Raw genomic sequence first — 14,610 nt, forward strand, 5'->3', positions numbered from 1 at the left:
AACCTGAAACATTTTCCTTCTACTTGCACGCATTAGAGGTATGTCGCCTAGGCAACAAAACTATTCATTGCCATTGGCCTTAAGTATTTCGAGTGCTTCCTTCCTAGCCAGGGAGCTACACTGAATTTACAGAAAAACATTGGTTCCTCCGAGAATTACAGTATGTGATTCTGAAGGTGTCAGTGCAGAGGTCATCGTTTGCCAGAGAAAACTCTGTTACATGAGTTAAAGATGGCTTTCATATCATCTGTGCCACCCCTAACAACTTTGCAAGAAAATCCACCTTTTCAACTGTTCCTCTGGCACCTGATTTACTTTTGGACAGTCAAAATTAGTTTCATCTTTTTAACATTAGGGGCACGTGGTTTTTGGAATTCTGCTGCAAGTAAACACACCCCTCATGTCGCTGAGGAAGGGACCGGATCCTTCCCATCTATTCCATTCCAGGATAATCACTTCCAGGTTTCTGACTCACCAGTGAAACCAAGATGATCTGCGTTTGCAGTACGGGTTTATCAAATCAGGCCTCAGAGCTTTTTTAACCATATCCCAAGCAGACTTTCCTACCTTTCCGAAGACAAGGTCTTCCATCCCATCACCGGGCAAGGGGAAGAGGTCAGACTCGCTCCCGGACTCTCTTTTAAGGACGCCCTGTGACGAGGCACAGACGCTGCTCAGCCCATCCTCCAAGAAGTTCTCACATTCTGCAGGAGCAAAGTAGAAAGAGTTCTGATCCGATGTGTTCTGTAGCATCCGTACATCCAACTGGCATACTCTCAGCAAATTAAAGCACTTAAACCCAACAGTAAACACAGCTTCATAAACTGTGTTCGCCTCCCAAAACCGTGCCCACAAATTTTGAAATGATTTATTCAAGAGTTTAAAACTCCTTTTTAACACCTCAGCGCAGCACATGGTGCAAACAGAAACCCTGCACTCCCAGCCCCATGGCCTTGTCGCTTGAGGTGCTGCTAAACACACTCTGTATCAAGAACCCCACGCTGAGCATAACAGGATGTTTCCCATCGATTGCAGCAACTGCAAACTCAGATTCATATTTAATAAATGTAGAAATATCTTGATAATACTTGCTTTCCTTCTCAATTAAAATCAATCATCTCTAAATGCCAGTTTAGAGAACAGATGATTATTTTGTTCCTTCTTCTACACTTCTCACTGAAAAAACACTAGTTTGACTTCTATGACAAACTTTACTACTTTAAGATTCAAAAATTAAGTGTTTTTTAAAACTGTCAAGCTTGCATAACTCCTGAAATTGAAGCATAAGCATCTTGCATCTCTTTTTTCTAAAACGCTTCCAGCTGTTTGCGTTGGGGTGAGCAGCAGCACAGGAACAGACCACAGCCACCGCGCAAGCCCTTCCCGTCCAAGAACCTGAACAGACGGGTATTTGCATTAAAAAGGCGCCTCTATATCATTTCATCTGTTCAGCCTTCAGGCAAAAGTATTAATGACAAATTTGGCAATAACTGAACGTTCTTTTCTCCCAGCTCAAAATATTTTCTATTTATTAGCATTTTTTAAAAAAGGAAAGGTGTTATATTGCAACCTGCTCTAGCTAAACAGATCCAAAACATGCTTAGCTCCCTGGAGAGGAGCCAGGGCAATAAAACATTGGGTCACTCTTACATTACACCTGATGAACTCCATCCTTGGCGATGCCAAGCTTACACATCAATGCCATGATGAGAGATTTGGGTAGCTCAAAGCTGCCTTTTTCCCTTCCCCATCCTTAACCTGCGCCTGACAGCAGCTATCAAACACCCCGGCCGCAGCCCAGCCGACAGTGGGGAAAATAATGTTAAGTTATTGACAGCAGTGGGACTGCCCCTGTTTAGGGCCGGGGGGAGCTGAAGCCGGTCGGAAATCCCATTACCCCGTAGAGGAGTTTCCACACCGTGGAGAATTGGAAAAGCACTTATTGGAGGCGGCGTGGCTGCTCCCTGGTCCCGTTCCCCTTTTGGTAAACCTGGAAAATCTGAACTGCTTTTCCATCACCGAGAGAGAGAGAAGGGAGGGGGAAGAGAAGAAGGGGGGTGGGGGGGGTGGAAGAAGGGAAAAGCAAAGAAGAGACAGAGAAGCTGTAAGGGAGCGGGCCAGGGTGCCGGCCGTCCAGCTGGCAGCCGGCAGAGCATATCTGCAGCCCAGACTGAAAAACAAAGGGGCTCGAGCCGCGTTCCAGTGGAAACTCAGTGGGGACGGCCCAGATGCGCCAAGGGATGGATATCTCACCCTGACGATAAATCACAAGAGGCAGTGAAAGGCTCAGCAGGAGCCTCTGAGGGACAGAGGAGATGAAGCGTCGGGGAAGGCCGATGAGGAGAGGTGATGGGGACCCTCACACACCTCAGGTCATCTGTGCTGAGAAACTAATTCCCAAATCCTCTCTTCCCTCCACTCTCCTTTATTTTCAGTTGCTTAGGGGTGGGTTCTCCCCTCCCTTTTCCTCAGGTAGCTCGTTGGGTGTGTTTTCTTTGCTCTACACTGCCCAACGCCGAGCTCCGTCTCCCCGGCCGTGGGCTGGCGAGCCCCGGGGACAGCACTGCTGTGGCACGGGGACCATGACTCCCACCACACATCCGCTCGCTGCACAGCCTGCACCGAGAGCGCAACTGCGCTTATCTGCCGCCTGCCGCGGAGGTGCAGGTGAAAAGCATGATGCTGATGGTAACGCGCTTCTCCACATAATGCAGAGGCAAAAAAAAAATACATAGTAAAAAGCCAAAGGAAGAAAATTTTCAAGCAACTCTCTCACGTACATTTTCCAAACCCTTGTGTCCTCCAAGACAGAGCTGAGCCCTCCAATTCCATGATGATAGCTATGTATCTGCTACTCTCCTCCAGGCATTTCATTTCAAAAGCACTGAAGAAAATGAGAAGCTACAATTTCTGGAGTCACCTTCTAAGATTTTAAGACTCTGTCCTTACAAGCAGGATTATTCAGCAGGTGAAAAAGGTTTAATTCCCTATCAAGTTGTGTATTTATAAGTTAGCCACACTATCACAGCTAGTGGTTTTATGGCTGTGAGGTGTTCCCAGACTCTTCTTGCCCTCCCTTCACTGCACAGCACCGCAGCGTAGCCGGAGGGATGCACGTGCAGTAAGGAAGTTATTTCTAGAAAGGCCAGAACCTGCAGAGCCTGAGATCTTCCTGCTGCTCCAGTCTGACCAGAGAACACATTAATCAACTTAGAAACCTGCCTCATTGTGCTTGTGTTACAGACACGTATTACTATAATCATTAATACGTATTTGTATATACAGCTACCTGGTTACATAATTAATATTGCATTTCTATAGTATGGTATTGCATTAGATAACTAGTATCTACCTAATATTAAGCCATATGAATATATGATTACAGATTTGGCAAGTCAAACAAGCACATGTCATTTTGCAGCCAAACGGAGCGCAGTAACTCTTGCCTGAAGCATAAAAATATCATACCAAGCGGCATGGGATCTGGGGATACAAGCAAGCAAGAAGCAGCACGATGATACCGCAGGTTCTCCTATAAAACACTCCTGAAACAGCCATTCAGTGTTCATGACTATTCTAAACACAGGAATATTCTTTTTATTTTAGAAGAAAAAAGCCCTTATTTCACTTTGATGGGAGCTTGAACTCCTACCCAGCATAAGCTCCCCAGGTCAGTCACCCACATTATCCCTTCTCTGCCTACACTCTGAAAAGATTGGGTTTGAGTTTCACATTGACACTCAGTGATTCAAACCCTGTTTTTCTTTCAAGTCTCTCAGATAAATTGAAGGAGATTCAGGTGACACCCCTGCTCGTAATGAGCGCAAGGCAAGCAGCATCCTCTCTATGAACAACCCCAGCAAAGTCACTGTTCAGGGCCCTGAAATTACTCCATTCGTTTCAAACTTTCATAATCCAGCAAAAGTAAAAGATTTGTTTTTTTTTATCTTGGACACCAAACCCTCTTTGAAACTTGCCCAGACAAGATTTTCTGTCCCAGTGGAAGAGCCAGAAAGCACCAGCCAGCAGGCAGGGCTGGGAGCTGGACATGGCTGGTGGGCAGGGTGTGGGAATGATGTTCTCTGAACAACCTTCCTGATTCCTGAAGCCTGGAAATCATGGCAACTTCCGGGGAAAAAAAATAGAAATAACATCAAGCCACTGATCTGGATCTAAATACGGAGTCAGGAGCTTAAATTTCTTTCTTATTTCTTCTTAAATTTCTGTATTATAATTTTGGCTAGAAACCATGTCTATGTCCCCCAATTTTCATTTAAAAAAAAAAGAAAAAAACTGAACTACTGGAGTACTTGAAATGCAAAATTACTTAAGGAGGTGACACACCACACAGCCCACTGCAAGTCAAGTGCTACAACCATGTGCTAACAATGACTCACGGCAGATTCATTACACATTTTCTTTAGTTTACGTATTTTCCCTGTCGAGGCTAGGATATCAAAAATAAGAAGCAAAAGAAGGCTGGAAAAGGTGAGGAGAACCGCAGGGCTGCTCGTCCGGAGCCGCCACCGGCACGCTGCTCACCTGGAGACTCTGGCGTCCGCTTGCGTTCCAGCAGGGAAGAATTGGGACATGGCTCCAGCGAACACCAGCTTTCACGGTTTATCTGAAAAACAGACCAGAGCAGATCAGTGAAAGGTACACTGCCCGCCTCTTCTGCAGTGTCACTCTACATCAACCAGCAGATATACAGTTACGGCTTTAATTAATAAAAACCTCAAAAGTAACTTAGGACTTTTTCATTTTTTAACATCACTAAACAAGCCATTAAAATACGCCAAACAAAATTATTTCTCCGTGGAAAGTATGATTTCAAGGTGGCTCCTGCTCAAGGCAAGAGTTCAGAGGGAGGATGAGCCAGCGTTTAAGCTACTAACTGAGGACTGAAGAAACCTGGCTTCAATTCTCACTTCCATCTGCAGCAGGAATGCAGGCATGCTACTCCTCTGCTTCACGCCTCGGTTCCCTATCTACAGGATAGCAATTCCTTACCACCCATATTGCTGCACAGGTAATTACCTTAAAGATAGTAAGGCACTCTGATAACGTGGAAATGAGGGCTAGGGAAGTGCCCAGGCCATGGTGAGAACCAGAAGCACTTCAAGTTTGCATTAACTGAAATGATGAATATGTCAGAAACCCCCATTTTAACACTACGACACATCACATGGTTTATTTCAACATCAGCCATTATCACCTCGCCCCTTCGATGACTTCCAGTCTTTCAGCAAGGATGACTGATCTGTTCTCAGTCTTCTCACCCACCTGCCTCTGCTTTACTCCTCCTGACTTGGGTTGTGTGGCCCGGCATTCTGACTCTGAATGCTGCTGGACTCTCCACAACCCTCGGCTCATCCAACATATGCTTCCCATCGCTTTTCTCGATAGCTGGTAGACTCTGGAAGCCCCTTTGCTCTCTCTTCCTCAGCAGCTCTGCTGTGCCTCCTAGCCAAATGCATCTAGTTGTCAAACACAAGCAAATCTCGCCTGGACAATCCCGTGTCCCACATCAGCAAACCCAGAGGCTCATTCCCCTCCTTCCTGTCCCCTCCTGACTTGCCTCAAGACACAGCATCTTACGTGTTCTGCTGTAGCTAAAAGAAAGCTACTGAAATGGATGACTTTGGCTGATTTTGTACACCAAGTATTTGTCCTACCCTCTCTCTAGTTTTCCTTTTCTCTCCTGAAATACCTTCTTTTTCCCTCTCTCTGTCACACAGATAATTTTTACTGCTTACTTCTTGCCTCTGACCTGTCTCCAAAACTCCTCCATGATCCTGCTCCATTTCTGCAGTCCCTTGCAGGATTCTCATCCCCTCTATGTTCTCCTTTTTCTTCCATGTTACAAAACACACCACTTTTTCCTTTTTTTTTTTTAATAAAGAAAAACCAAGACTCTCCTACCTTTGACCTGACTTGCTAGTTTGACTAATGACCCACGTCCTTCTCTCCTTTCCCTTCTGAGATCATGGAACTTGTTATTTGCTGTTGCTCCTCGCCGGTCTGGCTGCACCCCCTGCCCTTTGCCGGAGAGGCTTCTGCCAGCCCCCCCGCTCGCCGCACCGCAGGGGCAACGCTCCGCTCCCCCAGACCCGTCAGCGAACTTTGACGGCACATTATTCTTCCTTAGGTTTTGTCCTCCTCCATACTTCTGAGATGACAAAATGGGGTTGGAAGGGCCTCTGACAGGTCAGCTCGTCCCTTTCTGCTGCTCCAAGTCAAGGCTCAGCTATAATCTGAGAAGTCTTAATCCAACGTGCCCTTAAAATCCCCCCGGCAGTGAGGATGCTGTGGCCTTCCCCAGTCAGCAGCTCTTGCTGGGGCAGACAAGGAGGAGCAGAGGGGAAAAACAAGCAAGCGTCTCCCAGAAGAGGCGAAGGAGACCTCGTGCTCTACCAGAGTCAGATCTCCGGGTGACCTCAGTGCAGGTCCCTCCTGTGCCTGCAATTTTACAGGCGATTTTTCTTAGATATGATGTGCGCTTCCTATCAGCTGCTCGCTGCCTCTGCTCATACGTATGCACAGATACATCTAAGATACCATCAGACCCCTACATGTATATACATTTAACATCCCACCCTTCCCTGCACCTCTACTCCATGCACGCACACACATACCCGTATGCCCATCTTCTCCCTTTTACATATATGATGTACATACTTACTGAAACAATTACACATATACTAGAGACGGAGAGGGAAAGAGAGGCAGCCTGAAGTCTGAGAAATGCTTTTGTAAGCAAATACTCGGAACAGCGATTTCTCATTTTCCAAAGAGACATGAAGATGGTCAGTGTTAACTGTTGCATGGCCAGTGGGTCACCATTCGTATTATTTCAATGGAAGAAAGATCTCCCCTGTTCTCAGTGAGGCTGAGGGCTATCTAACGTCACCAATTAAACTTCACTGCAGAATTTATACATACTTTTTAGTCTTACAAGAGCTGTAAAGTCAATAAATATCACATTATGACTGTAAAGTCAATAAATATCATGTTAATGTTCTTTTCTCTCCAGCCAAAGCAGAATCTATTTTGCAGCGCACTGTCTTACATTTTATTTCAGGCAAATCTAGAGGTTGAGCCTGAGTACACACAGGAGGACATATGCAAATGTGCTGAAGTCCACACAAATGAAGGTGAGAACCATTTCAGTTATAAAATCATATTCTGCCTCCTTCTGACTGGCTTGCACCTAACTCCTTCCTTATCATATTGAGCCTGATCCTACTCACTTAAAACAATGGAGCTCCACGAAAATTAGGGAGCTACACCCTGATTTATACTAATATCCACTCTTAGGAATTGATAATTAAACATTGTGTTCAATAATTAGCAATAGGAAAGCAAAATACGAGGAGGTTCAAAGCCTATCAGTTGATGGGTAATAGAGTAAGTTATATTAGGCTGAATTAACATTATATTTTTTCCTTTAATAGAACCAATTGAGTCATTCACTGAAAATGCATTATAGACATTGGCATTTTTTCAAAAAAGATTTAAGTATTTTTCCCATTACCCAGCCAGCTCTCTGTTCTGCCCTGTTACTTTGCCAAGTATTGAAAACGTCTGGGTTTTTTCTACAAAAAAAAGTGATGAGAGCCCAACACTGAGGTTTAAGGTGCTGTTTCAGATCTATCTGATTCTGTACAAAAGAAAACATTAGGAACTAAGTATTTATCTCATTAGCCCTAATTCAGAAATAATCATCATCGTCACCATTAAAATACAAAGGAAATCACTACTATATACAAGTATTCTCTATGCCAAAACGAGCCCAGACAGGGTTTGAGGGAGGTTTACTGCACACTCCCAGGAAACTGGGTGGTCCACAGACACTCAAAACACAAACCCCACGATCCACAGCACAAGACTGAATACTGGGATCCCTCCTCAACAGCTGAATTCTGCTGGTATTCACCCAGGACTAGCAACTACAGGTACAGACAGTAAGGGCTGTAGAGAAAATACCACGAGCATCCGGGCTTGGGGAATGCACCAGTATGGAGAAATTCGAAGTGAGGTTGTCTTGGGATTTTACACACATGCGTGCATTATGTGGAACAGAACTATTCCTCCCTTCTTCCCTTAGTGCCTGCTCTGCTAAGAGAAGCCCAGCATCAGGACCGTGGGCTGGTGGCCACAGAAGATGACAAAACCCCCAGGCACTCTCTGCCTTGCCCACCCCGATTAGAGCCCATAGATTCCTGGCGTCCCGAGCCTTTGCGGTGGGAGCAGAGGATGCAGCGGGGCTCCGATGGCAGAAGGGAATACAAAACAGCCTCTGGGAACAGAGTTTCAATACGCAGCTTTTGAAAAAACGCCAGGAGAGAACGGCTATTTTTCCATGCAGAAGCCTGAATGTGTTTATCTGCAGCTCAGACACAGAATGAATCATGCAAGCATATCCCCAGGCACCAGAGCTGAATCCCAAAGGATTTTCTGTTTGCCTGTGAAACGCCAGCAGACTAAATGTCCAAAGAGGGCTTTAGGACACCAGCTGGAGTTGCAAGCAGCAGACAGTTTGATTGCTCTTTCTGGGCACACACGCATGGATTTCCTGACTCTCAGAGACGTCTTCCTGCAGACATTGAATTTGAAACTTGATGTGACTTAATGCAGAAACCTCTTTGCACAAGAAAAGGACGGTGCTGGACAACTAGGGCTGCGATGTCCTCCATCACACGGGAACGCTGAGTGACCCCAGCCTCTGCCCCCAGGGTTTTCCTTCCCCTGCCCCAGCACAGCAGCCTTGGCCGAGGGGTTCTCTAACCCGCTCCAGCGCTCGCAGTCCTGTGCGGTGCCTGCCCGCAAAAAACAGAATCAGGACCTCCTCCTCAAAAAATATTTCAAAAATGTTTACTTCTGGCTGAGCGGCGCGGCGAGGGCTGGCTAGAAACACTTGCGGCGGGGGCCAGTCGCTGCCCGGCTCCCATGCATCTCTCCCACCTTGCCACCACAGAAAAGTCCTTTTTCTCCCCCTCTGGTTTTATTTTAACTCTTCTTTCCTTCCATTTCGCAATAAAGAAAACACACTGACCTCTATTTTAAAAGCTCGCACTTGTCAACGTCACTGGTAGCAATATAAATCACTACCTCCAGAGCAGAAGGAACCAGATGATTTCAACTTTCATTTCCCAGCAAACCTCCAGAGGTTCATTTTCCCTCCACATTATTTTATCTTTGTCCTAAATTTACAAGTTTCCATTTCTCTCCTTTTTCTTTTTTCCCCAGCTTCCAGACTAAGTTCTACCTTGCAGCTAGAACCATATACCATTACACACAGGAAAATATTTAGCAGTGTAATTCTAGCTTGCTCGGTGTATCATTAAGTACCTGCACACCACACTGAGCAATAACCGACACTAGGAAACATTTGAAATATCCATTGAAGAACAAAACTAGCAGAAAACAGGCAATACTTGAATTATGACTAATTTGTTTAATAATCAGGAATGATACAATGATTTTAAAAAAAATTTTTAATGCAAGTCTTAATTATTCTCTAGGAACTACCTCTTCCTGAGAATTTCCCGTAGGATAGTTTTCACTGGAGAAATTTGTACGTGTAACTGGAATTCAATGTTTCTTTTGAGCAACTTCTAACTTTACAGTTCCATTTACAATAGAATTACCCAGTCGCCTCTAAATCTTGAACTAGAAACTAACGCAAAAGTTGACTGACTCCTTTCACAAAACCCACCTTTCAAGACCCTCCCAACCTCTTTCAATAGGAGCAGGAGGGATGGGGCACCTGCAGAAGGAATTTCCACTGTCTTCCTTCAACAGCTGTTGATGCAAAATACTCCATACACACAAAACTCACACTAAGAGCAAAAATCACTCCTCTGGCAATAGTCTTGCCAGACAATATTAAGAGCACATCTATCAACTTGCTTGCAAATTCCGTATTTTTTATTTTATTTAATTGTAATCTCCCTGTGTATTTTCTTAGCTTTAGGGAAAGGTTTTACCATGTGGAAGAGGAACACAAAGACCACTCTCCAACGTAACCTGAAAGGGACAGTGACAATGCTTGCATTTCTGCAACGATTTCTATAGCTATTTATCTTCTGGCACCGTGAATATGCTACATTGAGCCTTTTACCTTTACAGAACTGGTGACACCTTATCACGACATCATTTTCTCAAGGTGGCCCAAAGTGACCTTGCTCACTACAACAAGTGAACAGTGCTACACCAAACTACACTAAAGGATTACACCAGAATAGGCTCCTACAACCATGGGACATTTTAAATGACTGAATAAATTAGCACTTTGTGGTGTAAGAGCAATGCTGAATTCCTAGAGTGCACTTTTTCCCCTGGCAATGTCCCAACTGGGGAGAAGAACGTGTGCCCCAAGAACATTTTCCAGCCTTTGGGACTGGGATGTCCTCCACTAGCAGAATTAAGAGTCCTGGTAACAACAGACTTTAATTAAGCACTAAAAATAACAGCAATGGCTTTGCATAAAAAACATTTCTTGACTAAAATGGGAGCAAAATTCCCACAAACACGTATTTGCCTAAGGTGAAAAACATTAAGTTATCCTTCCAGTTCTAATTCTACACAAGACACCAACAGAAGAACTCAAAAGTTCTCTGCATCATTGTAAATACGCTTGTCTGCTGCTGTCCCTTCAGTAACCAAACCAGCGCAGACAGGTCCAGGATTAAAGTTCAGAGTCACTTTAGGGCCACGAAGTTCAACGAGACACTGCATACCCATCATCTGAGGACGGTAGTTCCCTCACCAGAAGAACCTCAATGAAGGAATGAACACGCTTATGTGCCAAATAACCAAAAACATAAAAAAGAAAAAGCCTTATGATAACATACAACGGAAGAAACCTTAGTTTCTGTTAATTTGGGGACCTCCTCCACACACTACTTTTAGATTAGGATGCTGCAATTTGCACTTTGCCTCAGGTGGGCAGGGTTCATTCCAGAGGATCTTCTCTGGCAGCCCTCTGCCAGGGAGCACAATAATTAATTGATAAGCTTCCCTTTTAATTTCAAAATGCCTTAATTATCTTTACAACACTGGGCTGGTTTTAATTTCATGAACAACATTCTGATTTTTAACTGGCAGCTGAATGGGATCTGTTCACCTGAAGAGCAGCTAAATCACAGTCATGAAAAAACTTACACCTTCTGCCTACACTTCACATTCATCTACAAAGGTGAAATGCAGATACAGGCAAGGAACTACTATAAAATATTTCCAGTTGCGATTACTCTGTCTCCCATTCTCAAAGGGAGCCCATTTCTTATTTTCTAACTCTGCAAAGCACAGCCTGTTCATCCAGACTTGAGCGTTTGTCTAACTTCACATGTATTCGCAAGGTGCCAGCCAGCGTGGTTTCTGTATTCTGTTCCTAGATAGTTATATTTGTGGTAGCAGGCACAACATAAAAATGAGATAGGGCTGCCAACTCCCACATGGGCACACTGAGACTTCCCATTTTGGGTCTTGGAATAACATAGTGCAGACTGCTTTACCCTGCACGTGGCTGCTCAGAGTTCAGCAAATTGCTCAGACAAGCAGATATCCCATGTGCCCCACATCTTCTCCCCCACCTGCTACGATGCAATCCCATGCAGGAAAGATGATGGCAAATTTTTATGCCATTTCTGCACCATCCAGGCTTCCCTGTACAGTGGCAAACCACCATGCTCAGTAACCGAGTTCATCATTTTCGCACTGCTGCAGCAGCAAAAAGAGTCGCAGTAAAAATGCAGCCCTACCTCCAAGATGGAGGCTAGGATACTGCTTTATTTACCCACTGCCTCTTGATTTTTCGTATGTGGGGAGGAGGAAGAAACAATGTTAAAGCTAAAAATAATTGTGTGCATCAACCCCCAAAATTGCTGAGGTTTTTTTTTCATAACTTCACAAGCCACTGTTTCAGGCACAATCTAAACATGGAAAAACTGAGCCTCACCACACTGACCCTTCAGCAGACACGTGCATTCCAAAATAGTCGGCAGGAACCAAAATTCTTTTGCAACTGTATCTAAGAATGGTTGCAATCCATGTAAATATAATCCCATCTATAAACATATAGCAACCAAAATGACACAAGGTCTTCTTTGTTCACAACTTATTCCAGTTGTCCTCCTCCACCAGCTGTTTTTCTTTCCTGTGTCATGGTTACCAAGCGCCCCTTCTTAAAACGAAGTAAAGAACACATTCATCTACCACCCAAAGGAAAGGCAGCTTGTCCGAGCCAATCTGCAGGCCAAATGGAAAGCTGTTTGGTGCTTTGCAGGTATCTTGACACAATTTCATCCAGATCCAACACTCTTCATGGATCCTGTTGGGTTTGCTTTTGTTGTAAGGCTATTTACTTGCTTTGCTACAGTTGACACTTAAGAAACCCTGTCCTCTTAACTCACCAAAATACAGTGACCTAGGTAAGGTACAGTTTTACTTAAGTATTTTAATTCAAAACAAACTCAACAAAAAACCCCATCCCCCCCCAGCTCCCTTGTTAAGGGTCTGATCCAGCTCCCATTAACGTCAAGAGATGATCTGCTACTGACGCATTCTAGCACTGGCTTGGATCCCCAGATCGTCAAAATTTAATTTCATCTGCCGCTTATGTTATAGAAACCAGCTAAAACATGAAGAACAACTGAAAACCAAGCTAAAGTTGACCGTAACTACAGCTGCCTGTAGCACCCTCGTATTTTAAACATCTGCAGCCCGTACAGCCCACGTTCGGAGCAGCAATGCGTGCACACACGCACACATATATGGACACTGAGTCACTCGCAGGGACAGACAGTATAACCCACAGTTTTGAAACTCAATTAGGAAAATACTAGCGGGAACTAACAAGAGCCACATTTTGTTATAAAAGCTAAGCTTTGCTGGACACAAACTAATTTAGGGAACTGATGACATCAGAAATACTGAAGTCAGATAATTATAGTGAATTACACTTCAACCCAAGCATCCAGATAGTCTTTCTGAAGAAAAAGACTGTGTTTTTTTTCTATTAGCAGCAGAGGTTGTCAGGGGTACCAGGTCTTCTCCCAAGAATTATTAACCCGTCACTGCACATGAGTAGTGTGTGTACAGCAAGTGTACATTTCAATGACTCACAAGGTGTGCAGAGACTGAATACCATGGGATTCAATCTGCAACCAGCACCATGAACATGAGAGTTCAAAAATACTGAACAAAATTCAGTTGGCAGAGAAACCAAATTACAGCTATTTGTGTCACTAAAAAATAAAGGATACATTGAAATAAAGGAAAATATTTTTACTCCTAAACAGTGCAAATTAACAAGTGCTAGGTCTATTTTAGTGCAGACAACATGGAACAAGAACCATCTGAAAACAAATTTTTTCTGTGTTGTCGACGCTCAAACAAGGGCTTGAAGCAAAAACCATAAAAAAGGAAGCCACGCGATCATGCAGAAACCCACTGCCTCAGCTAAGAAAAGAGACGAGAGAAAAAGGGAGAGGGAAAGGAAACACTCTTCCAGGAGTTCAGATCCCGAAGCCGGGCTGTGTTTTGCAGTCTCCCTGGCTGCTTTCCGATTTCCATCCACTTTGCCAGGAAACTGCTGAAGCTCCAAAAAGCTGTTAGGGAGACAGGACATTCCCAGACTGCCACTGTGCCATTTGGTGGAGCACTTGCTAATTTTAGATTAGAGGAGGAACACACTGGGACAATTAGCCAAGAGCCACTCCTGGCTCTTGCTCCAACCCATCTTCAGACAAAACTCACACCCAAACAATATGACCGACAGCAACACCCTTCAAACACAGATGGAAAGGAGGACTCGCTGTTCCTTTCTTGGCAGAATACATCTTTCAGGGGACGTGTGCATGTCAATCCCTGAAGCGATCACTGGAAAATAAAACCCTTTGCCAAACGGCACCTTATGCAGAAAACCCACCTGCAAGCAGCAAAGGTTGCAAAAGAGGAGGGGACCGTTTAATGGCAGAGGATGGGGAGGGTGGCCAGAGCGAGCTCTCCGAAACAGTATCTGATTGCACGCCCCAGGAGGTGATCTGGTTGCAGGGATAATACTATTTGGCATGAAATGGTTTGATGGCACTCAAAGCCATCTCCATGCCGAAGGACAAGAGCTCTTCCACCTGTTCCATCCCTCTGCACCGTCCAGCCTGGGGGATGGGTACAGCGGGGAGCAGACAGACCCGTCGGAGGTGGGGAAAGGAACCCATAAGGAAGCGTACACAAACATCATACCTTTAACAACACCACATCTACAGTCCTGTCCACCTTGGAGATGTCGCACAGGCTGTATCGCCTCTTGTGGCGTTCATACATTTTGTCCAAAAAGCCGGGAGTGGAGGAGCAGAGCCCACCATGAACCCTGCGCTGACCACGGCCAGGCGCGCTCCAGACCTCTCACATCCGTGCTCGGAGGAGTCCCCGTGGCTCAGCACATCAGCCCGGCCGAGCCTCTCAACAGGAAAACGAAAATCCCAGAGCTGCGACCGGCTGATAGAAGTCTTCTCGGAACAGATTTGCTTATAGAGGCAACGCAGGAACTTATAGCAACAAAAGATACTCAAAGAGAGCTTTATACATATAGGATTTGGGGTTTTT

The 14,610-nt window shown here is 44.8% G+C and overlaps 1 protein-coding gene across 14 annotated transcripts in view; it reads right to left on the bottom strand.

The window, feature by feature from the left end:
- The window catches only part of AKAP13 (A-kinase anchoring protein 13), a 232,238-nt gene that overhangs the window by 61,037 nt on the left and 156,591 nt on the right, over positions 1–14,610 (bottom strand). For all 14 annotated transcript variants that reach the window (XM_075432217.1, XM_075432205.1, XM_075432212.1 and 11 more), the window contains 2 exons: positions 4,543–4,624; positions 568–704 (listed from right to left, as the gene is read on the bottom strand). In XM_075432217.1, coding sequence (XP_075288332.1) covers positions 568–704; positions 4,543–4,624 — 219 coding nt within the window. The remainder of the gene's footprint in view (positions 1–567; positions 705–4,542; positions 4,625–14,610) is intronic.

Source organism: Opisthocomus hoazin, chromosome 10, assembly GCF_030867145.1.
Source record: "Opisthocomus hoazin isolate bOpiHoa1 chromosome 10, bOpiHoa1.hap1, whole genome shotgun sequence".
Classification (NCBI taxonomy): Eukaryota; Metazoa; Chordata; class Aves; order Opisthocomiformes; family Opisthocomidae; genus Opisthocomus; species Opisthocomus hoazin.